This window comes from Schistocerca gregaria, chromosome X (assembly GCF_023897955.1).
Source record: "Schistocerca gregaria isolate iqSchGreg1 chromosome X, iqSchGreg1.2, whole genome shotgun sequence".
Taxonomy (NCBI): domain Eukaryota; kingdom Metazoa; phylum Arthropoda; class Insecta; order Orthoptera; family Acrididae; genus Schistocerca; species Schistocerca gregaria.
Genome location: NC_064931.1, coordinates 259766644 through 259791681, shown reverse-complemented (window position 1 = coordinate 259791681; position 25038 = coordinate 259766644). Strand labels below are relative to the sequence as shown.

The following is a 25038-nucleotide window of genomic DNA, read 5'->3' as shown; positions in this document are numbered from 1 at the left end:
ACGCGGAGTGATTAATTATTGTATATGTGAGGAGAATTATGAAACCAGGAATAAAACTGTGGGTGGAAAGAGAAATTTCACTCCATTCTTAGATTTGATTCGATGGGCCTACTGCTACGCTTTTCATCTTTCCGTACTGCGACGTTCGGACTGAAATTTTAGTATGAAGTTCTCTAGAAAAGTATAACTAGGAAACTTATTCCACAGTGTCATTAATCAATCGTATTGTTCAGTTTCCTTATGATTTCACTTACCATCAAGTTTGTATGAGCCTATACCAATATTTATTTCCGCGCTTTTTCTAATCATTGTGACAAATACCGGCATGGTTTCTTTTACAAAGTCACTGCATGATTCCGTTAAAAGTGATTACTCTGTAATACACAAGCCCTGCACGATGCTGAATCCTATAGAAGACAGAACTACCTTCTAGTGACACGAGGTCCATTTTATGGAACCATTAAAGATCATCATTCAAATTACGAGAGTCCATACGACTGCTCTACTTTAGTCGTAAAAATAGTTTTTTTTGCGGTTCTTTTATTGTGAGGGGGTCAGGGGTCAGACTAATTTTCGTACGTTGGCACTTGGGTTATGAATTTATGATTTAAACTCTCCACAATTACAGCAGTATCTGTCAAAAACATAACTATCGGAAAAATATATTAACTCTATCATACCAGTATACCGCATAATTCAGAAAACGTACTATCACATACAAAGGGAAGATAAGAACATAACAGACATCATAAAATTCTCACACAGGCTTACTTGTGCTAAGACAAGCGCACATAATAAGACATGTCTCCCCCTCCAGGGCCTAGGTTATTTTAGAATGGAAGGCATTCTGGGTGAGAAAAGCAAACACCCTTCCTGCAACAACGATGCAGGCAACTACAAGCAAGTTTCTGAGTTACGGGGAGACTCGCCAACTACTACAGTACTGACCTTAACGAACCAATTAAAAATTTACAATTTTCGCTAGCAACGGCCACGAGAGCCGTAAACACAGCGCTGCGGCTTCTACGGCGAACAGTTTCTAATTCCACACAGCGAGCTTCAAATCAATATCCTGCCAAGTTCACATTAACTCCGTACTTGTGCGCAGGAAATTTATCTACCATACGTGCCAACATTACTTGTCTGCTGTAGAATAATACCAACATTTTCCCCGTACCACTTACTGTTTCTCTCTACTGTAGACTACAACTAACATTCAAATAGCACCCTGCAACGCCCGGAACACAAAATGACACGGCCGTAGCATATGTACTTGTCATTCACTGAAAATGATATATCTGACAATCTGTGTTAATTCATTAAACATGGACGACTACTGTAGCTTTGTAACGGATTAGACACTATGTAAATCTGAAAGCTTTCGTCACCATTGTCACTGAAGACAAAATCTTCTAGATTGTTAAGCCGCGTCATGCTCTTCTTCAAATGTCTTCTTCGGAATAGACATTTCGACCGCTCAGCTAGTATCCTCCTCACCATCTTCTGGTGTTGGCGGTTAGCTGAACACAGTCAAAGACAAGTGGCTCGTTCACGTGTAAAAGGGAGTTTTCCCACGCTTGTTCTGAAGAGGTGGGGCTGTTGGGAATTTTTTTTCTGGCAATAAGTGCTCGGCCATCATCACTGGAAAGCTAGCGATGACGAACAGAAATAGAGAGGGTGAATGTCGATCAGAATACTACTATCGTGCGCATAGGTGGTTTCCAGGGCACTGTCTGAATTCGTCACGCACCGCAGCTGGGTATTTTCTTCATTCGTGGTGGAAATTCAGGAAACTGGAAGTCTAGAGCCCTCATCTCTATCGAAATTACGAGGGGACTTTAAAAAGTAAGGAAAAACTTCTTTTTAAAAGCAATTTGGTTTTATTCAGGACTCCCTTATACATAATATTCTCCACTCTTTTGACTACAAAACCTTATTATTGAATATAATCTCCGTGCAATGTGGCGGCCTTACGCCACCTTACTGGGAGGGCCAGTATGTCGTGTCGAAGTCAGAGTCAACGTCTTGCTGCATCAGTAACCTCCCCGCCATCCACGCACTGCTTCTCGCAGAGTGCATCCTTCATTGGGTCAGTCCAACGAAGTTTTTTTTGTTCTTCTAGAGCGCGCTGAGTTGTGTGAGGCCTTATGTTGTCATGGAGAAGGAGAGGTTCGTTTGCATTTTTGTGGAGACGAACACGGTGAAGTTGTTTCTTCAGTTTCCTGAGGGTAGCACAATACACTTACGACTTGATCGTTGCACCGTGAGGGAAGCCATTTTGAAGGCTTTGTATAGCGAAGCCGCTTCATGGAACTACAGGGTGTGAAGCGAGAATATTCCACCATGTCTCATAACAAATTCCGCATTTCTCAGTCTAAACTGGCCGAAAAAACTAAAGTGTTGCACTACTTACTTGAACGCCCCTCGTACGTTCGTTCTTAGGTATCTCAACCACTTATAGGGTTTTTCTTCTGCAAATGATATATTCTTTGGCTTGGACTCGCACGTTGTTGAAATGTGTATTCGAGCCGCAGTTTCCTTGATGTTCTGCTACAGTGTATCTAACACTTTCGATGACGATGACCCACCAACAGTAGCCGGAAAAGTTTCTTAGAGTAACCATAATTCTTCAGAACAAGAGCAGGAAAACTCCCTTTATAAATGAACGCACATTGGTCTTTGGCAGTATTCAGCTAGCCATGGACACAAGCTCGGATAACGGAATTACGCGGAAGGAAATCGACCTTGTCCATTTCAAAGGAATCCTATCGAAATTTCATTAAGCGCTTTAGGGAAATCACGGAACTCTTACGTCTACATGACTATTCAGCAATCCACATGTAATTGGGTTCATGGGAGCACTTTCAAGCTGTTTCTGTACTGTCCCACTCTCGCACAGCGCGTGGGAAAAATATACACTTACAACTTTCCGTAAGAACTCTAATTTCTATTATTTTATTGTGACGATAATTTTATCATATGTACGCTGGCTTCAATACCAAAATTTTGGATGTCCATACGGCTATTTCAAATTCCGTCATCGTGAAAGTAATTCCAGTGTCTTGTCACTGTGACATCTCATTCGGTCTTTTTTATAGCAATCACTGGCAGCTACAGAAAAAGTGTCATACCATCCCCTCAAAACACAAAGAGGCCGATCATAACGCTTAATCAATATACTGCTTGATACCGTAGCAAGGACAGGCGCATTGAGTCTTCATCATTTGCAGGACAGAGTAGTTATAATTAAACATTTGCAAATTGAGAGGGCTCTCATGAAAAAACTAATGATGATAGAATGAAACTTTGTGGATATATTTTTTAGACACGCGGAAGAGAAATAACGGATAACTATTCAAAGGAACACGTTTTAATTTCCACATGAAAGGGGAACATTTGTTAATGGCGTAGCCGGCCGGTGTGGACGAGCGGTTCTACGCGCTTCAGTCTGGAACCACGCGACCGCTACGGTCGCAGGTTCTAATCTTGCCTTGGGCATGGATGTGTGTGATGTCCTTAGGTTGGTTAGGTTTAAGTAGTTCTAAGTTCTAGGGGACTTATGACCTCAGATGCTAAGTCCCATAGTGCTGAGAGCCATTTGAATTTGTTAACTGCGTACCATGTTTAAGCTGTAGGTTACAAACGTTGCTCAATTTGACGACAATTTATATCCACGACAGCCTGGAACGGCACTAGAGATTGCACTTCTGCTGCTCGATACATCTCAGGTGGGATGTTGGCTACCTACCTCGCTATCCTCATCTTCAACCTCCAACGTGCGATAGTGGCCCACTAATAAAACCCCGTCCTTCAGGTAATCCCACAGCCAGAAACCACACGGGTTCCAATCGTTGATCTTGGTGGCCACGCAGTTTGGAACGATCGGCCAATGATTCGGTTTTCTCCAAATGTGTTACAGTGTAACCGAGTGACCTCACGGGCATTGTGAGGGTGAGCTCCATCGTGGATCAAAACAGATGAGTCCAAAACACCTCTCTCCTGCAAAGCACGGATCTCATGTTGGCGGAGTAGACTACAGTAACATGTGCCGTTCTCGCTGCATATCCTTGGTTCTTGGTGTCCGAGTTCTTCTTACATCGCCGAACGAGTACCGGCGCCTAACGGCAAGTCATGACACTAGCACTACGAACAATGCAAATCCTCCAGTGTAGAGTCTCAATATTATTTCTATAAAGTTGGGTACCCATACGGAAAATAGTTTTCCGTCTACAATTGCTCAAGTAGCGAAAGTTTAACGATAACAACACTGTATATCATGTGTTAACATCAAACCCGGGAACTACGTCGTTCTTAAGGGACAGAAATCATCAGTCGTTGTGAAAATAGGTTCGTGTCTACCCCAAAAAAATGTTATTTTTTTGGTTATTTGCTATGGGATCAAACTGCTGAGATCATCGGTCCCAAGGTTTACACTCTGTTTAATCTAAGTTAAACTAACCTACGCTGAGGACTACACACGCACCCATCTCCGAGGGAGGACTCGAACTTCCGACGGGGGGAGCCGCGCGAACCGTGGCAAGGCGCCCTAGACCACGAGGGTTAGCCAGGAAAACGTAATACGACCGTTACTATTCACAATATACATTGAAGAGCGAAACCATTATGATCACTGCATACCGCAAGCCTGAATGCCACGTCCTGATGTTGCAGGCACGTGACGTGGTAAGGAAGGTACGTATATCTGGAGTAAGGAACCATTGTAGCGACGATACGGGCCGCAAACGGGGAAACAGATATAAGGGACTTTTCAAAAATGGTTCAAATGGCTCTAAGCAGTATTGGACGTAACATCTGAGGTCATTAGTCCCCTAGACTTAGAACTACTTAAACCTAACTAACCTAAGGACATCACACATATCCATGCCCGAGGCAGGATTCTAACCTGCGACCGTATCGGTCGCGCGGTTCCAGACTGGAGCGCCTAGAACCGCTCGGCCACTCTTGCCGGCCGGGATTCATTTCGGGCGATATGGGTTGCCAAATCATTCGCTAGAATTGTCCAGATTGTTCTTGACAACAATCAAACAATCATGTCCCGATGATAATTCCGTCGTTGTTTAGGAATATGAAGTCCATGAACGGCTACAAATGGTTCCAAAGTAGCCGAACGTAACCATTTCCAATCAGTGATCAGTCCAGTTGGATTAGGGGACCCAGTCTCTTCCACTTAAACACATCCTACACCATTATGGAGCAACGACCAGTTTGGACAGTGATATCCTAGGTCCATGGCTTCGTGGGGTCTGCGCAAAACTCTAACCCTACCATCAGCTTTTACCAACTGAAATCGGCCACGGTTTTCCAGTTGTCTAGGATCCAACCGATACGGACACGAGCTAAGGAGAGGCAAATTTTTTTTGGAAATTTGTGGTAAGGTCTTATGGGACCAAACTACTTAGGTCGTCGGTCCTGAAGCCCACACACTACCTATTCATGTACACTATAGAGGACTCGAACCTCCGTCTAGTCCCGTAGTGCTCAGAGCCATTTGAACCATGAATTCGGTCGAACATTTTTGAGACATAATCGGGATGTCAGTTCGTGCAGAAAATCCTGCACCGGCAACACTTTTGCAATTATGGATGGCTACGGAGGCAGCATGGCTTAGTATTTGTGCAGGGGACTTCCAGGGACTTACCGAGTCCAAGCCACGTCGAGTATCTGCAGTACATCTACATCCACATCTACGTCCATGCTCCGCAAGCCACATGACGGTGTGTGGCGGAGGGTACCCTGAGTACCTATATCGGTTCTCCCTTCTATTCCAGTCTCGTATTGTTCGTGGAAAACGGCTGAAAGTAGGCCCGACAAGGTACCAGAAGGTATCCCACGACTTTCGCCCCCTCAGTGCATTTCACGTACAGGGTGAACTAGAATGCAGCGACCCTCAGACAGATGCTGTAGCACTGTGATGGGCTTGCCGTTGGTGCGGCAGCAGGTTAGCGTAGCGTCGTCGTGCCGCTCTTCCAATGCACTGAGTGAGCCCATACACGAGGTGCATTTCGGCCATCTCTTCATCAGTAAACGTACCCATAGTACAGCTATATACCACTGTTAACGCACGACTAACACTACCGGACAACTACGCCGTAGACAGGATCGAGCTTTACTGAATGCAAACTTGATGGCGAGGAGGGAAAGAGGGCATTTGTTGTGTCAACATCAGGTCCCGTAACCGAATGGTAACAATATACACAGCGCGTACCGTCGACATCTGCATTGGTGTGCACTATTTTCACTGCAATACAGATACACAGTTAATTGGGACAAGTAACCAAACGAAATGTAATAAGTGTGTAAGGAGCCGCTGTAGACCAAAGTAATAGGGAGTTATCCGTGAACTGCATCTGAAAGCTTATCGGTGGGGTTGTGGTTCACCTTGTATACAGGGTGTTCCACAATTTCTATTACAGGCCTGTAGCGGCTGTACAGCGGACTTAGTAGATAAAGTGTTGGCAAGGAAATCATGTCGTAAATGTACTGTTTGGATGTACCATGAACTGGGAGATTCGAAAGTGATCCGACCTTCAAACTTATTTCGTATCCAAACGGTACATTTTCCGGACATGAGTTCCTTATTAAATCTTTATCTACCACGTCTCCTCGACAACCCCTAGAAGCCTATAATAGGGATTGTGAAACCTCTTGTATATTAACAAGGCATGTCATCTACAGCACAAGGGTGCTGTTTTTTTCTGCATCCACAGGAAGAGCTTAAAGCTCCTTTATTTTAAACATAGTTGCACTCTACGGAAAACTCTTTGTTGAGAAACTTGGCCGGTTCTCTTTGCCATGATCGAACCAGATTTTCATATAAAACTTTCTCGGTATACGTACCGCGTCAAATTTCGATAAAATCTCCAGCTTTCGACGAAATCCTCCATCGCCTTCGTCAGGAGCAGTTGACTGTTTGGTGGTAACCATTTAGAGTCCATAGACGACTTGTGATTGTCGGTGTACGTCATCACTATGTCTTGGTGCCAGAGATCGTGCATCAGTTTCGTAGGAATGTAGACAATTCGGCACACTTCTCTGTGTATTCTCAGCGTCGAGGGCTAACCACGATGATTATAGAAGCGACAATGGAGGATTTCGTCCAAAGTTTGAGATTTTATCTAGATTTGACGCAGCATGTAAACGGAGAATGTTTTATAAAAGAATGTCGTCGCTATAAACTTGCATCTCGTATCAGTTTCTCGTTCGTGGCGATACATTTGTTTGATTTATGATGACGCCTAGTGCGAAACTTTTCTCTGTACATTGGTTTTGGTTTCCGTGCAGTACACCGTGGTGCGCAAAGTGAACGTACGTATGAACGGTCTTGCAACGAATGATGCTCCATCAACTGTTCAACGTATATACATCTCATCTTCATGAAACAGAGTGGAAGTAGTTTGTTTATGCGGACGGTCTATCTTTGGCCACTCAACAACGCCAAATCCAAGCAAGACTGAAGTTAGCTGCGTTCATCTTAACAATGGAATGGTCAGTGTTCATGGTCAAGTTATCCACCACCAAAACTTCCCAAAATACTCTTGACGGAACTAGCGCAGTAACAACGTACTGGCGCTGAGTGGTTGCTCGTGCCGTGCGAGAGCTACAACCCTACGACGTTCTTCCTTAGGACTCGTCTACCCTGCTGCTGAATACTTTGCTCCACTGTGACTTAATTGTTCACATGTCAGAAAAATAGATGTTCAGCTAAATGCAGCAATAAGGACAATAACAGGTTGCGCCAGACCTTCTCCTCTACGCTAGTCACCACCTCCAAGCCACATTGTGCCACCAGAACTTCGATGACTGAGTGCCCTTCTCAAGGAATATGAGAAATTAATTATAATTCCCCACATCCCAATGCACTATGATGTGCCTGTACGTAGAATGAGCCGATTTAAAAAAATGTTCAGATGTGTGTGAAATCTTATGGGACTTAACTGCTAAGGCCATCAGTCCCTAAGCTTACACACTACTTAAACTAAATTATCGTATGGTCAAACACACACACACACACACCCATGCCCCAGGGAGGGCTCGAACCTCCGCCGGGATCAGCCACACAGTCCATGACTCCAGCGACTAAGACCGCTCGGCTAATCCCGCGCGGCGAGCCGATTAAAACCTGACAGAATCGCAGCAAGCATCGGATTTCAACATAAGCAGGAAAAGATCAGAAAAGTGGAATAACATTGCCCTTGAGGAAAATCAGACCCTCGTAAGAGGGTAGAAGACCGACCGGCATGGAATTACAGCGACGTGGTTGGAAGACAATTACCAGGGCCCTCAGGGGGCATCGTATCTGTGCAGAGACCCTCCACCGATAGGGAAGGGCTCCATCTTCCCCACTGTGATTGTGGCAGTGAACATCAGACCACCAAACCCGTTGTAACAAGCTATAGCAGAGATATTACCCTGTAAACATAGATTTCTGTGAAGTGACGTCCGCAACTCGTGGTCTAGTGGAAAGCGTTGCTTCCTCTGGATCACGAGGTCCTGGGTTCGATTTCCTGCCGGGTTGGGGATTTCCTCTGCCCGGGAATTGGGTGTTTGTGCTGTTATCATCATCATCATCATCAACATCATCATCATTGGTGTCAGTGGCTAGATCGGACATTGTAAAAATTGGGTGTACGGGCGCTGATGACCGCGCAGTTGACCGCCCACAAACCAAACATCATCATCATCATCATCATCATCATCTGTGAAGTGACAGAGGCAGTCCTTGAATAGATTAAGGACTTACATATTAATTTGTGAATTTAGGTTTTAATTCTATATGTTTCGCAAAGTTATAAAGTTCAAGTATGTTAGTTGCACTTTAGTTTATATATTGCATGTACTAAATAAATAAATAACACTGAAACGTTCCGACTACTGGTTACTTCTCTCAGAATATTTATTTTAGAATGTCGTTGTGGATTTTTAAGCTGTATTCCGGGCTTACAGAAGATAATTATTCAAACTTCGTAGCCGACAAACGTAAGCAAAAAAGCGAATCAAATGGCTTCCAGTGACAGTGAAAAGTGCGAGCAAGCCATGGCAAGAAAATGACAACTACAGTTAGCCAATGAGAACGAGAAAACGTAAGAACGCTCTTACAAATCCATAAATCTGACTATAACTTATCATACTACATAGTTTTTCAAAATAAAAACCAACGAAATGTTGCTGACGCTAGAGGTCTCTTTAAATATAAAACAAGCAACGAGAACTCATTTAGCAGCCAAATACAAATCAAGTACAGCTCAGAACAAATCAGTTGTTCAAAAAATGTTCAAATGTGTGTGAAATCTTATGGGACTTAACTTCTAAGGTCATCAGTCCCTAAGCTTACACACTACTTAACCAAAATTATCCTAAGGGCAAACACACACACCCATGCCCGAGGGAGGACTCGAACCACCGCCGGGACCAGCCGCACAGTCCATGACTGCAGCGCCCTAGACCGCTCGGCTAATCCCTCGCGGCAATTCAATTGTGGCAATGGTAGGAGTCAGATCGGTCTTATGCCAGCGAGTTTTTATTCTATGCAAACAGATTCGATACGGACATTGCCTTCACATCCCTCTGTTGCAGATGATGTGCTGTATTAATATAGACACGTAGCTGATATCGTTTGACTGCCATAGGGCACTCATAATGTAGAGGAAAGGTGAAGTCAAACTGACGCATGTGATGTAAACAACGGAAAAAAATCTATTATGTCAACATATTCCTAATCACATAAACCTTTGTACTGCACGCACAGTATGTGGGCCTTTTTCTGGGAGAGAAGGAATCGGTGGCTCGTATAGAATATTTGCGCCCGTTGCTGATCTTTTCTACCAAACGATGCACCACGCTAGAGTGTTGTAGTAGGCATAGTGAATGCAATGGTGATGAAGGTGCTTTTACTCCTGTGTGACTTTCCGTGCGCACTAGTCGCTTGCAGCCGTTGCACAAGAGGCAAGGAGGCGCATGCACCGGCGCAAAGACGCACAAGCCACTGAGTTTGCGCGCAGGGGCATACCAGACGGGGAGACACGTGCCTCTACTTGCTTTTGGAGCAAGCACAGTCGCACGGCGAGTAGGCGCAAGTCGCACAGGTGTAAACGCGCCAGGTGTGTGCTACCTGTCCCGCGAGAAAGAGACGGGGCTTGGTCCCCCACACCCCTCTTCCTCGCCGCATCAGCTACGCGGCGATCGCGTTTCTACGCTCCCGGCATCCCCTGTAAAAGACCTAAGCTACATCGTGCGTATGATATGTATATCGCTCAGAGGGAGTAAAAGGAAAACCAACTGAAGATGCTATACTGTGGTGAAACATGTTTGGAAAATAAAAGAAAATTGTGTTACCATTCGTGAATACGACAGCGCTCATATCAAGGGCTTACGATACGTTGCATAACGTACTCGTACACATTGATTCGTCGCATATCTTGGACCATATAGTAATAGGAAAATTACGTGCTCTGCGCAGTTGTAAAATATAACGCGAAAAACGGAAAATACACGAGGGCGTGTTCGTCAGATACGCAGCTTGTGACTTTGTATAAGACAAATAAAAGGCGCACGATTTTTCAGACTCTCGTGTTTTACGGACGAGAGGTCATACATACAGGAGCAAATTTTGTTGACTAACAACGTGCCTGAAAATGAATACGCCAACTGCATACACTTAAATTTTATTAAAGACGTGTTCGAATGAATTGAAACAAGTGTGCCCTAAGCCTCATTAACTGACTGATACCTTCCGTACAATAAGCGGCTGACTCTGGATTCTCTTTCATGTGCCGAAGCGTGTTATTGATCAGAGCAAGCACTTCTGCTCTAGTGGCAATTGGAGGCATGTAAATCACACTGTTGACCTTCCCCCAAACAGGGGGAAAACGTCCGTTAATTTCGGCAAATGCACTGGTCGCGCAACAGGTCCTACCCAACGTATCTGGTGTTTCCAAGTCGGATCCATAATTTCACTTGTAAAAACAACTAGTAAAGGTGATTGAAGCCTTGGAAGCAGACCTGGGACGTGTTTAGTATCGTGAAAAAGGCCCCGCATACATTCTCATTACTCGAAAACTACGGATGAAAGCGGAAGGGTTAAAAAGCTCTGTTTGTCGGTGGGGTCTTTGAAGCACCATTGTTCTACGTTACACCTCAGTGCGTGTTATATAAAGACTGCGAATAATATATACTAACTGAGCGTTACCCTAGTTAGCTCGTAATGCTCTTTCATCTTTATAGGACATGCTGAAATGGGGGCAGCTATTCGGTAAGATAGGCTATTCGGTGGCAGAGACAATTTGTAAAACTGCTTCCACCCAGATTGGCTGATGTTTATGTAAATGTTGTGTCCTTTGCCATTACCAGTTTTGACTGAGAAGATTCGCCTTCATAAAGAACAATATGAACCCAGCAGAGACTAGTCAAGGAATAGACGTTTTTTGTGCCGTGATGCAATGAAATCGCTCCAGCATTTGAAAAGTTGTGTATAAACGCATGGCACTGCAGTGCCGTTATATGATCCACATACACTTTTCATCGAACTGTGTGTTTTCAGCAACACCTCTATAAAATGTTTCAAATAAAGTAGTAACTGGAGCATCATAAACACAAAAATCGAGTACCACTTTTGAGAAAAGTCTTTCTTTAGTGAAAACGGGTTATGTTCACATTTCATATCTGTTGATTACGGACACTACGTAAATACTCATTATTCTCGTACATCACTTACAGGACAACACTTTACACTGAATTTCTTTGGCAGTTGTAGTTTATTATTCGACTTTTCCTCATGAGTCACAAAATTGCAATTCCCTGTGTGAATGTTCAAGTGCTCTATAAAACAGATGCATTATTTTAATTTAGAAGTGAGAACATGCGTATTCAGTATTCATCATATAGAAAACAGTGGAATAGCCAATCTATATACAGGGTGTTACAAAAAGGTACGGACAAACTTTCAGGAAACAATCCTCACACACAAATAAAGAAAATATGTTATATGGACATGTGTCCGGAAGCGCTTAATTTTCATGTTAGAGCTCATTTTAGTTTCGTCAGTATGTACTGTACTTCCTCGATTCACCGCCAGTTGGCACAATTGAAGGAAGGTAATGTTGACTTCGGTGCTTGTGTTGACATGCGACTCATTGCTCTACAGTACTAGCATCAAGCACAACAGTACGTAGCATCAACAGGTTAGTGTTTATCACGAACGTGGTTTTGCAGTCAGTGCAATATTTACAAATGCGGAGTTGGCAGATGCCCATTTGATGTATGGATTAGCACGGGGCAATAGCCGTGGCGCGGTACGTTTGTATCGAGACAGATTGCCAGAACGAAGGTGTTCCGACAGGAAGACGTTCGAAGCAATTGATGGCCGTCTTAGGGAGCACGGAACATTCCAGCCTATGACTCGCGACTGGGGAAGACCTAGAACGACGAGAACACCTGCAATGGACGAGGCAATTCTTCGTGCAGTTGACGATAACCCTAATGTCAGCGTCAGAGAAGTTGCTGCTGTACAAGGTAACATTGGCCACGTCACTGTATGGAGAGTGCTGCGGGAGAACCAGTTGTTTCCGTACCATGTACAGCATGTGCAGGCACTATCAGCAGCTGATTGACCTCCACGGGCACACTTCTGCGAATGGTTCATCCAACAATGTGTCAATCCTCATTTCAGTCCAAGTGTTCTCTTTACGGATGAATCTTCATTCCAACGTAATCAAATTGTAAATTTTCACAATCAACATGTGTGGGCTGACGAGAATCCGCACGCAATTGTGCAATCACGTCATCAACACAGATTTTCTGTGAACGTTTGGGCAGACATTGTTGGTGTTGTCTTGATTGGGTCCCATGTTCTTCCACCTACGCTCAATGGAGCACGTTACCATGATTTCATACGGGATACTCTACCTGTGATGCTAGAACATGTGCCTTTACAAGTACGACACAACATGTAGTTCATGCACGATGGAGCTCCTGCATATTTCAGTCAAAGTGTTTGTACGCTTCTCAACAACAGACTCGGTGACCGATGGATTGGTAGAGGCGGACCAATTCCATGGCCTCCACGCTCTCCTGACCGCAACCCTCTTGACTTTAATTTATGGGGGCATTTGAAAGCTCTTGTCTGCGCAACCACGGTACCAAATGTAGAGACTCTTCGTGCTCGTATTGTGGACGGCTGTGATACAATACGCCATTCTCCAGGGCTGCATCAGCGCATCAGGAATTCCATGCGACGGAGGGTGGATGCATGTATCCTCGCTAACGGCGGACACTTTGAACGTTTCCTGTAACGAAGTGTTTGAAGTCACGCTGGTACGTTCTGTTGCTGTGTGTTTCCATTCCATCATTAATGTGATTTGAAGAGAAGTAATAAAATGAGCTCTAACATGGAAAGTAAGCGTTTCCGGACACATGTCCACATAACATATTTTCGTTCTTTGTGTGTGAGGAATGTTTCCTGAAAGTTTGGCCGTACCTTTTTGTAACACCCTGTAGAGAAAAACTCCACTAGTAGTAACGCTTATCAGCACCCGTCAAAGAGATGTAGGGAATGTTGTTACAACTGTGACCGTGTATCACACGCGCAACGTGTATTCAATCAATATATGCTAACTATGATGACGATAAATATGTAGCAGATTTTAATCCAAGACACACATCGGCCAAGATAGGTCCCGAAATTAAAAAAAAATAAGCTGTTGATTAACATAGGCTCTGAAAATGGTAAGTTGAAGTGACTCGATGTTCATAAGTACAAAATAATGAACAACCCTTTCTCATAGTAATATTGTCTGAACGTTGTACGTTCACGCTATTAGGTGACTAGAGCCCACGTTGCTACAATTACGAGGGCGCGCTGAAAAGTAAAGCCACCGAAATTTTATTCTGTCCTCAATATCGGTTGAGGTATGACATGTCATGCATATTACTCTGTCGACTTTCCAGCTACAATGACGCAAGTTGCAATCCCCTGCCACTGGGTGTTGTGTGCTGTCCGTAGGTTAGTTAGGTTTAAGTAGTTTTAAATTCTAGGGGACTGATGACCGTAGATGTTAAGTCCCATAGTGCCCAGAGCCATTTGAACCAATCCGCTGCCGCTAGAGGCCTCCGAATTGCAGCGTGTAACAAGGCGGTGTCTGAGAAACAGCCCGTGCTGTAATCTCTCAGAAAACTGAAAGGACGAATTCGAAGATTTTGTCCACACATGGAGCCCCCCCTCCTACAGCATGTCTATGCCAGACCACGCACAAGCGCTGCGACATCTGCAAAAATCCGACGCATTTGAATCACTGTCATCGATCATCCGACGTGGCCTCATACGAGTTTCAGCTGTTTAACACCTTCGAGGTCTTCACTCTGATAGTGCTGACGTGATGTAAGCAGGGCTGTGATTGTGGCTCCATCAACAGAAGCTCTCCAGTGACGGTATCAACAAACTGATCACGCGTTCGGAGAAATATGTTCTTCGCAAGGGTGACTGTTGAGGAAAAAAAATGAGTAGACGCGAAGAATAAAGATGTAGAATGTTAATAAAGTTTCCTTTTCAGTGACCTTACTTTTTGACACGCCCTCGTATATCGAAATGGTCTATGCACCTGCGTAATTTTTGTAAAATGTATTTTATTTAAAATATTTACAGGAAATGTCACTTTTGAGAACGTTTGTGTATTTGTTGAAATAAGGGTAGTGATTTCGAAGTGAAAAAAATTTCGAGGCACCGGAGGGATTCGAACCCTCGATCTCCTGTTTACTAGACAGGCGCTTTAACCAACTAAGCCACGGCGCCATGTTGGATCTGTGCCCCAGACGGCTGTTATTACAGGAAGTAGTTGTGCTACTTCTTGCTGTTAAATAATGTCACTTATCGTTGTTTCAAATTTGTATTGTACAATATCACATTAGTAGATGAGAAGCTAAAGAAAAGAAACTGCAACGAGACAGTACATGTGCTTTACTTTTTCCTCGCGGCAATGTGGCTTTTCATATGTAGAACGAAAACTAGCCTACTGCTTCCTATCTGTGTATGTAACCAGGCCGTGTGTCAATTTAGTGCGAAAAGCGTCAACCGTACGGAGTATATTTCGTGCTTTCGTTTGCAGCCGATCTGAAAAGTGCTGTTACTGCTCTCGTGATGTAATGACACGTGCTTGTCCCAAGTGCTGTCGTGATATAGGTCTAATCGTGCCCGTTGTCATTGCAGATGCTGATGACTCATGCACTAAGACAACTTCACTTGGATGCTTCATAACGCATTTCCTTTTTTTTTTTTTAATTTTTGATATTTCCTTACTGTAAACTTCTTTTTCTTTCGTCGTTGTGTTTGTTTTGACTCCTCAAATACTGATTTCATCTTCGCACCTCGAGAATGCTAGTTTGGTCAAATCGTCTTAACGCAGACTCACGCCGTATTGGTTCGTTGTAGCAAGGGAATTGTAGTGAAATGCATCCTAGTATAAATCCATATGGCTTATCGGGAAAAAATGTTAAATTATATTCATTTGATTAAATTTGAGGCTTGCAGCCATGTATATTCCAACTCTTTCAGAGGTGTTCTTGGTGAGTTTTGTTTTATGGGCATTATGTCATAGTTCTGCCCAACGTTTCTTCTTCCAGTGTTGGAGACATCATCACAGTCTATAAAGATTCAGATAGTATTTTAATACTTGAACAAGTTCAGAAACTCGAATTGTTTATATTGTACCTTCACAGAACTTCCAGTCACAATCCCAGGCAGAAAAGAGTAGGGATCAAAACAGAGGTGGACAGGTCTAAAACAATTTATGAACCACAGTATTTGGAGGACGAACTCTATCATTTAAGAATGTCTTTCTAAAGAAACAGCTACCCTGACAGAGAGGTAAATAGAGCAGTACACTCAAAAGGATCTGGAAATGTTACTGAAAGAGAACCAACAAAAGGGACAGTTTTCCATCTACTTGCAGAAACAGTCAACAGTCACGGATCGTACCAGAAGAGTGTTAAGAAGACACGGTATTAACACAGTATTTAAACCAACAAGAAAGGTGCGCGAATATACGAACACTGCAAAGAGCCTACGCCCTCCATGGGGGAGGTATAAAAAATTGCTGACATGCGGTCAAGTGTACATACTAGACACAAAAACAAGAATTAATACCTTACTTGAGGAACACAGGAGCAATTGTCGTCTGGGAAACACGAATAAATTGCTGTAGCAGAAAATGCACTGAGACTGTGGAACCAGAAATTCGTTTCTCCGATACTATTGTTTTACCAAGATCCAGTCATTACTACGCTTAAAAATCTAAAATCACAAAAACAACTTAAACAGAAAAGAAGAGGGATTGAAATAAGAGAAGCTGTGAGCCGTAGTGGTAAATAAAGCAGACGTCAATTCTTCCCCACTATGAAGCCCGTAACACACGTCGGTGCGACTCGATGCAGCGGTCCGATGATATTACGAAACGATCGCTCCGTGTACACTGTTAACAGTTCTACTTGCTGAGCTAAAGTTTGAAATTACTACCTGAATCTTTATAGCCTCTGATTATGGAAACGTTAGGCAGAGAACTAGGCCTTGGAGCACGGCCTAATGCCCGTAAAACAAATATAATCATGGACGCTAATACCGGCCGCGAAAGCATGTAGTGTATGATTTTCCGCTGATGTTTTGACCCCGTATCTTCTGCCCGTCCTTAGAGCCTCCTGAGAATGGGAGGGAGATACGCGGCCCCAATGTCAGTGGAAGAGTTCGCATTTACACGGCAGCAAGCCGAAATTTAATGGGTTATTCATTACGCCGTGGAAAGCTGAAAATGAATTTTATATGTATTTTAATGTACCATAAGCCCTGATGAAGAATTTTCAACAGTACCAAAATTGCATTGCCTGTATGCAGAACACGACGATACAGTTCAGTTCCTCGTGGAGATTTTTGTGTGTCCGTCGTCACACATTGTTAGCTTGCTGGATTCTCAGACGAGTATGTGTTTGTTTCAGTTTGTCGGAGTTGCATCGTACGTCACCTTGAGAAGAGCAAGTTCTGCCCTATCTGCGATGTCCAGGTGCACAAGGCGAAGCCACTCCAAAGCCTCCGGTATGTATTTCGCTGTGCGTTGTCAACATACTGACGCTGAAATTGCTTTTTATCCATGCACTGCGCACTTGGAATGGATCATGTTGCACTCAGACAGAGAGAACTCCCAGTGATGTTGGTGGATGTGTATACCTTGTACGTGATTTTTGTTGAATGTGAAATTGATGGGTCATGAAGTAAGATACCGACAAGGCTCTTATCGATCAGAACGTTGGTTTCAACACCATCGTGCTTCACTAGGCGTGATCCTGTTGTTGCCTTGCTCGGACCTCTGCAATGACTTAGTTAGCCAGTTACAGAGTCTAATGTCCGGCATCTCAAAATATACTAAATATCATCAAAAATTCAAAATGGGTTACCAAACCTCGTTTTTCACCTAACAACTTGTTCGGGATCAATTTTCTTCAAATTCTTAAACAACTCAAGAATAGAGGTGACAGATTAGAACTTGTTTATCATTTCGAATATGAAAACTGAAAATAATTATTTTCACTTACCTTGTATCGTGACGCGTTTCCTTCACATGGTCGGCACAGCAGTCTTGAGGTACTTAAGATTCCTGATGCAATGCAGAAGGATATTTGGTTCGTCAATTATTCAGTATTAATGTTACTAATAAATGTCGCAAGTTTTCGTATGCACTGTTAGAATATTTGCTCCATACTTTGCAAATGATTATCCTCCAAATAAACAGTTACAGACACAACGCAACACGTGCGAGAAACGAAGCCAACTTTAACATCTCGCTTCCTGCTAGCTACATACAACAGCAGCTTCTCACAACTAATACAGAGGAACAAAGATAAGACATCAATCAGACAAGTTCTTTTACACAGCAAATGAATGAATTATTGATAATTAGCTTTCATGTCCTGAAAAATAAACGTTCCTTTTAATTTTGTAAGTTTTTCGCCACCCTGCTGTGTCATGCGGATGTGTTGCTATTGTGACTGTTCCTGTACCGATCGGAGGACCACCGCTGTTCATGTACAGGTCGGAAGATCACCCCTAACGTTGTTTGTAAGCATACACATATGAGGTGCGACAATAAAGTAATGATACTGATGTGAAAAAAAGTTGCTTACCGTTTTAGTCAATTTTAGTGTTGTCTCCTTCAGAGTAGTTCCCTTCTGATTGCACACACTTTTTCCAGCGCTTATGCCATTGATGGTAGCATTTCTGGATCTCATCTTCTGTAATATCCTCCAAGACCCTCGTCACAGCTTTTTTGACATCTTGTGTTGTTTGAAAATGGTGCCCCTTGACCGCCGTTTTGACTCTTGGAAGTAGAAAAAAGTAGCACGGAGCGATATCTGATGAATAATGTGGCTGTGATAGTATTGGAATTTGTTTTGAGGTTAAAAATTGCTGTACTGCCAGAGCAGTATGGGATGGCGCATTATCGTGGTGCAGAATCCAATTATTAGCAATGTTGGCACGGACACGAAGAACTCTTTTACGAAGCCTTTATAAAGTTTCTTTGTAGTAATATTGGTTAACTGTTTGTCCAGGAGGCACCCACTCTTTATGACCAATTCCCTTGGAATTAAAAAAAGCACACAAACATGCATTTCACTTTTGACTTTGACATGCGAGCTTTTTTTGGTCTGGGGTATCCCTTTGAGCACCATTGCGAACTTTGGCGTTTTGTCTCTGGATCGTACTGACAAAACCGACATTCACCACCAGTGATAACACGGCTCAAAAATTTTGGATTGCTTTCCGTTTGCTCTAACAGATCGGCTGTTTCTCGCTGTTGTGGTGTGAGATTTTTGGGGACTATTTTTGCACAAATATTTCTCACACCAAGATTTTCAGTTATTATTGGACGAACCGTTTCTCGATTGATGTTCAGTTCTTCTGCAATCATTTTCACGGATAATCTTCGAACAGGTCGTACGAGTTCATGCACCCTGGCCAAGTTGACGTCCGTCCGTGAGGTTGATGGTCGTCCACTGCGGTACTTCATCTTCAACATTCGTTCTGCCTTCACTAAACATTTTATGCCAACGAAAAACTTGAGCTCTTGACATAACATCCCCTCCAAAAGCCTTCTGAAGCTTACCGTTGTGGTGGCGTTTACACCCAATTTAACGCAAAAAGAAATGGCATACCGTTGCGCGATATTATGCGGTTCCATTTCCGTTACGAGAGACACAAACACGTGGGAACTTGTTACAGCACAACTCACGACTGAGCAGTTGCATCGGTGTGCCGCTTGGACTAGAAGCAGCTTATAGACCAAGATTGAAGATATTGTGCTTACGCAAGCCTGCAGGGTTGACACATCTTGCAAAGAAAATCAGTCTCATTAGTTTACTGTCACACCTCGCAGTTACATGAGCGCTTCCTACTGTTTAAACGCGGTACTGGAATGAACCGTAGCATTCAAGTTGAAAGTGAAGCACCAGTAGGTACGTTTTAGAGACGTTTGCGGAGTAGTAGAGTGAACATACATCGTGCCACGAAGGGCAGTCGTGTCCCATCGCGCAGACAGGCCGTCCACGTTCGACAGATGCACAGGATGATGGGTATCTACAACTTTTGAGTAAACCGAGGGCTGAGTGCTCCAGAACTGAGTTCTGCATTCGAAGAGGCCACAAGACGTCGTGTATCGCATCAGACTTTGAGGAGACGATTGCATGATGCGACTCTCCAATCCGACGACGATGTCCGGCACCACGTAGTACACCACAACACTATGGACTTCATTACAGACGGGCAAGAAATCGTGCAGAATGTATGCCCCAGGATTGGCGTCACATGTTGTTCACGGACGAAGCTCTGACCTGTTTGTATACTTACAATCGCGACAACGTGCTTGTAGACAACCGGGTAATATCGAACGCCTCCAACAGTGTGTCCACATGTGCAACATGATGGTGGTAAAGTGATGTTCTGGGGTGGCATTACGTGGCGCCACAGTTCAGCCGGCCAGGGTGGCCGAGCGGCTCTAGGCGCTACAGTCTGGAACCGAGCGATCGCTACGGTCGCAGGTTCGAATCCTGTCTCGGGCGTGGATGTGTGTGATATGCTTAGGTTAGTTAGGTTTAAGTAGTTCTAAGTTCTAGGGGACTGATGACCTCAGATGTTAAGTCCCATAGTGCTCAGAGTCAGAGCCACCGTTCATCTCTCGTTGTTGTTGAGGGCAGTGTCACTGCTCTACGGTACAGGAACGAGATTCTGCAACCATAGAGGAATCATCTCGTCAACATTTCGGTGACAATTTCGTCTTGATGGATTATATAATTTGCTTGCTATCGTCCTGTTTCGCGGACACGTTCCTTCGCAGTGCTAAGATCACCAGAATGGTGTGGCCTATCTGTTTCGTGGACATGAATCCAATCAAACATGTTTTTGGACGTCAACGACGACGTACTCTGCGCTACTTTATGCTGAATCGCCATTGAAGAGTGGGACAGTTTAGAGCAAGGGTGGCCTAATGATCTCATTTATAAGGTTGCTACGACGGATTCGAGCCTGCATCCGACCAAGACGACATTCTACCCGATACTGACATTGCTCAGGTGCGCTGTGAAAAACCATCCATGGGTAACAGATTATTCTGTGAGTACAGAAATGTTTTATTTTTATTTTGTATTTGGTGGTTTGGACACATTCCAAATGAATATACACCATTAGCATATCCCAGAACCAATCTTGCCATGAATTTCGAAATAAAGGGGTGATGCAAAATATTTGTTGATTTGTGTAGCCGCGCGGTTTGAGGCGCCAGATACCTCGACATTGGAACTTCCCTGCACAAAATCATATACCGTGATTTGATAGTCACTGTGTGAAGTATAAAGCAACATCGATCGCCTCCTAGGAAGCGTATTTGTCGATTTTATCGCTGACGATCAAATAGTCTTTGCAGTGAACTGCAGCCCTCTTCCACATCGAAAACGCTAACTGTGTGTGTGTGTGTGTGAGAGAGAGAGAGAGAGAGAGAGAGAGAGAGAGAGAGAGAGATAATCAATATTTACGTCTTTTATTCATTAACAGAGAGAAGTTTGCGTGGATTTACTAAAGCAGACGTTCTGCCACCGCCGTCTATTTGTTATAGAGAAGTAACATACTCTGAGAACATCGCATTTATTCCAATAATATTCTTGCTCTTTTACTAACACAAAGGATCTGGTTCTGTCGTTTTAATTTCAGTTAAAACCTCTATACGGATGAACTGTTGTTTTCACTATATTTTATTGCACAAAAGGCGCGCAGTAACGATTTCCCTGTCGTGGATGAAGAATTTCAGGACAATTTGTCGTGTTTCGTTAACTGCCCTATGAGAGCGGGCTGTTCATCGGGTAGCTTGAGTGTGTTTCAGTAGTGAAGATCCATAAGACGCGGAATCTAAGCGCTTCTATTCGAAGAGCGACAAAGGACAAAGGTCACCACCGAGAGACGCGGTGGAGGGCTGCGGCACTGGCGGTACCGTGGTTCAAATCCCAATCTGGCCCTCGTTATTTAGATCTCTTGCGTGGATTTACTAAATCGCTTGAGGCGAGCTCTGCTGTGGCTCCCTTGGAAACAATACGAGTGATTTGTGCTTCACCCTCATCCACTCTGGGTCTTTTCCATAGACACTGTCCATTCAGCCAGCCTCCGAAATATGATTTTAAAAAGCTGTAATGAGTAAAACTTCTCTCTGTTAATGAATAAAAGGCGTAAATGTTGATTCTTTCTCTCTCTCTCTCTCTCCCTCTCTCTCCCTCTCTTTCACACACACACAAACACACACATACACGCACACACACACACACACACACACACACACACACACACACACACACACACACACACACTAAGACACTTAACTAGATCGTTATTGTCCAGCCGCTAAAAAGCCATTACTGCTTGGTTGTTATACCCGCGCAATATATCATTTTTCCTGCAGCTGTTGAGCATAAGTTTAGCAATATTTTATTCATTTATGGATTTAATTTACTGAAAATGTGACTACGGTGCGTAATACATATCTTACATGTAATAAGAGTTATTATTACAGTAATGAACATACATCTATTACACACATTTCAATAAATTAATGTCGCTGTCATATGGCATTAATCTTAAACACATTAGCTATTTGTTCTCATGAAGTTCAAATGCTCAAATTGTGTGAATTCCTAAGGGACCAAACTGCTGAGGTGATCGGTCCCTAGATTTACACACTATTTAAACTAACTAACGCTAAGGACAACACACACACAGCCTTGGCCGAAGGAGGACTCGAATCTCCGGTGGGAGGGGCGATTCGTGACATGGCGCCTCTACACGCACGGCCACGCCGCGCGGCCTCTCATGAAGTAATGAGTGCTATCGACAGGCGGTCTAGATTTCCAAAAGGCTTTTGATGCCGTCCGTCACAAGTTGCCTCTAATCAAATTACGAGCCTATGGACGTTTTTGTGCGACTGGATTCGCGAGACATGTCGTAGTAATTGACGGAGCGTCATCGAGTAAAACAGAGGTGATGTCTGGCGTTCCCCAAGGAAAAGTTACAACCTTCCGCTGTTTCTCATCTATATAAATACACTCACACACATCCGAATGGGACGGAAATCGGTAGATGTGATCATCATGTACGGGCAAACAAATGGTAATGGTTTCAGAAAAATTGGGTGATTGAAGAGAAAGAGCTTCACAAAGTGAGCACGTCAGTAAGGCTTTGGTTCACCTCTGGCTCTTAATGCAAGTAGTTATTCGGCTTGGCATTGATTGGTTGAGTTGCTGGATTGCCATCAGAGGGATATCGTGCCAAATTCTGTCCAGTTGGTGCTTTAAATATTCAAAATCCGTAGATGGTTGGAGGGCCCTGCCCATAATGCCCTTACGTTCTCAAATGGGAAGAGATCCGGCGACCTTCCTGGCCATCGTATGGTGTGACAAACACTCGCGGTTCTAGGCGTGCAGTCCGGAACCGCGCGACTGCTACGGTCGCAGGTTCGAATCCTGCCTCGGGCATGGATGTGTGTGATGTCCTTAGGTTAGTTAGGTTTAATTAGTTCTAAGTTCTAGGGGACTGATGACCAAAGATGTTAAATCCCATAGTGCTCAGAGCCATTTGAACCATTTTTTGTGACAAACACGAAAACAAGCAGTAGAAATAGAAACTTTCGCCAGGTGCAGGGCGTCTCCAGACACGTTCTCGCTGGTCGTTGAAGCTCAGTTTTAAGATAGACTCGTCACTGAAGACAATTCTACTTCAGTCAATGAGATTGCAAGCCGAAGATGTGTCTGAGACGTCCTGGAATGTCAAACAGACTGACGCGTGCGATACGGCCCGACAACCTGGAGTGATGGTCTAAGGTGTCATTTAATTTCATAGCACAACCTCTATAGTTGTTATACTTGGTGCCCTTGTTGCCCCTCATGACAAGACCTCCTACGCTCGCTTTTCTGCAAAATAATGCCCGCCCGCACAAGGCTACAGTTTCTGCTGCTCGTCTTCTTGCTTGCCAAAACCTACTTCTGCCAGCAAGGTCGCCCGACCTCTCCCCAGTTGAGAAAGTTTGGAGCATTATGGGGAGGACCCTCCATCACCTCGCGATTTTGGCGATCTAACCAATCTGACAGAATTTGGCATGATGTTTCGAAGATGGGTATCCAGCAACTCAACCAATCAGCGCCAACCCTAATAACTACTTACATAAGAACCAGAGGTGGACCAACGACTTATTGTCGTTCTCTGTCCGTGAAGCTCTTTCTCTTGAGTGTTGTTGTTGTTGTCTTCAGTCCTGAGACTGGTTTGATGCAGCTCTCCATGCTACTCTATCCTGTGCAAGCTGCTTCATCTCCCAGTACCTACTGCAACCTACATCCTTCTGAATCTGCTTGGTGTACTCATCTCTCGGTCTCCCTCTACGATTTTTACCCTCCACGCTGCCCTCCAATGCTAAATTTGTGATCCCTTGATGCCTCAAAACATGTCCTACCAACCGATCCCTTCTTCTAGTCAAGTTGTGCCACAAACTTCTCTTCTCCCCAATCCTATTCAATACCTCCTCATTAGTTACGTGATCTATCCACCTTATCTTCAGTATTCTTCTGTAGCACCACATTTCGAAAGCTTCTATTCTCTTCTTGTCCAAACTAGTTATCGTCCATGTTTCACTTCCATACATGGCTACACTCCAAACAAATACTTTCAGAAACGACTTCCTGATACATAAATCTATATTCGATGTTAACAAATTTCTCTTCTTCAGAAACGCTTTCCTTGCCATTGCCAGTCTACATTTTATATCCTCTCTACTTCGACCATCATCAGTTATTTTACTTCCTAAATAGCAAAACTCCTTTACTACTTTAAGTGCCTCATTTCCTAATCTAATTCCCTCAGCATCACCCGATTTAATTTGACTACATTCCATTATCCTCGTTTTGCTTTTGTTAATGTTCATCTTATATCCTTCTTTCAAGACACTGTCCATTCCATTCAACTGCTGTTCCAAGTCCTTTGCCGTCTCTGACAGAATTACAATGTCATCGGCGAACCTCAAAGTTTTTACTTCGTCTCCATGAATTTTAATACCTACTCCAAATTTTTCTTTTGTTTCCTTTACTGCTTGCTCAATATACAGATTGAATAACATCGGGGAGAGGCTACAACCCTGTCTCACTCCTTTCCCAACCACTGCTTCCCTTTCATGCCCCTCGACTCTTATTACTGCCATCTGGTTTCTGTACAAATTATAAATAGCCTTTCGCTCCCTGTATTTTACCCCTGCCACCTTTAGAATTTGAAAAAGAGTATTCCAGTCAACATTGTCAAAAGCTTTCTCTAAGTCTACAAATGCTAGAAACGTAGGTTTGCCTTTTCTTAATCTTTCTTCTAAGATAAGTCGTAAGGTCAGTATTGCCTCACGTGTTCCAACATTTCTACGGAATCCAAACTGATCTTCCCCGAGGTCTGCATCTATCAGTTTTTCCATTCGTCTG

At 43.6% G+C, this 25038-nt stretch overlaps 1 protein-coding gene and 1 non-coding gene across 2 annotated transcripts in view; one reads left to right on the top strand and one right to left on the bottom strand.

Moving 5' to 3' along the window:
• LOC126299157 (protein suppressor 2 of zeste-like) overlaps nucleotides 1-25038 on the top strand; it is a 443886-nt gene that overhangs the window by 375328 nt on the left and 43520 nt on the right. The window contains exon 4 of the mRNA XM_049990922.1: nucleotides 16996-17092. Within this exon, the coding sequence (XP_049846879.1) occupies nucleotides 16996-17092 (97 nt within the window). The remainder of the gene's footprint in view (nucleotides 1-16995; nucleotides 17093-25038) is intronic.
• Trnat-agu (transfer RNA threonine (anticodon AGU)) lies at nucleotides 14730-14803 on the bottom strand. Its single transcript has one exon. It is a non-coding gene; the product is annotated as a tRNA-Thr (tRNA).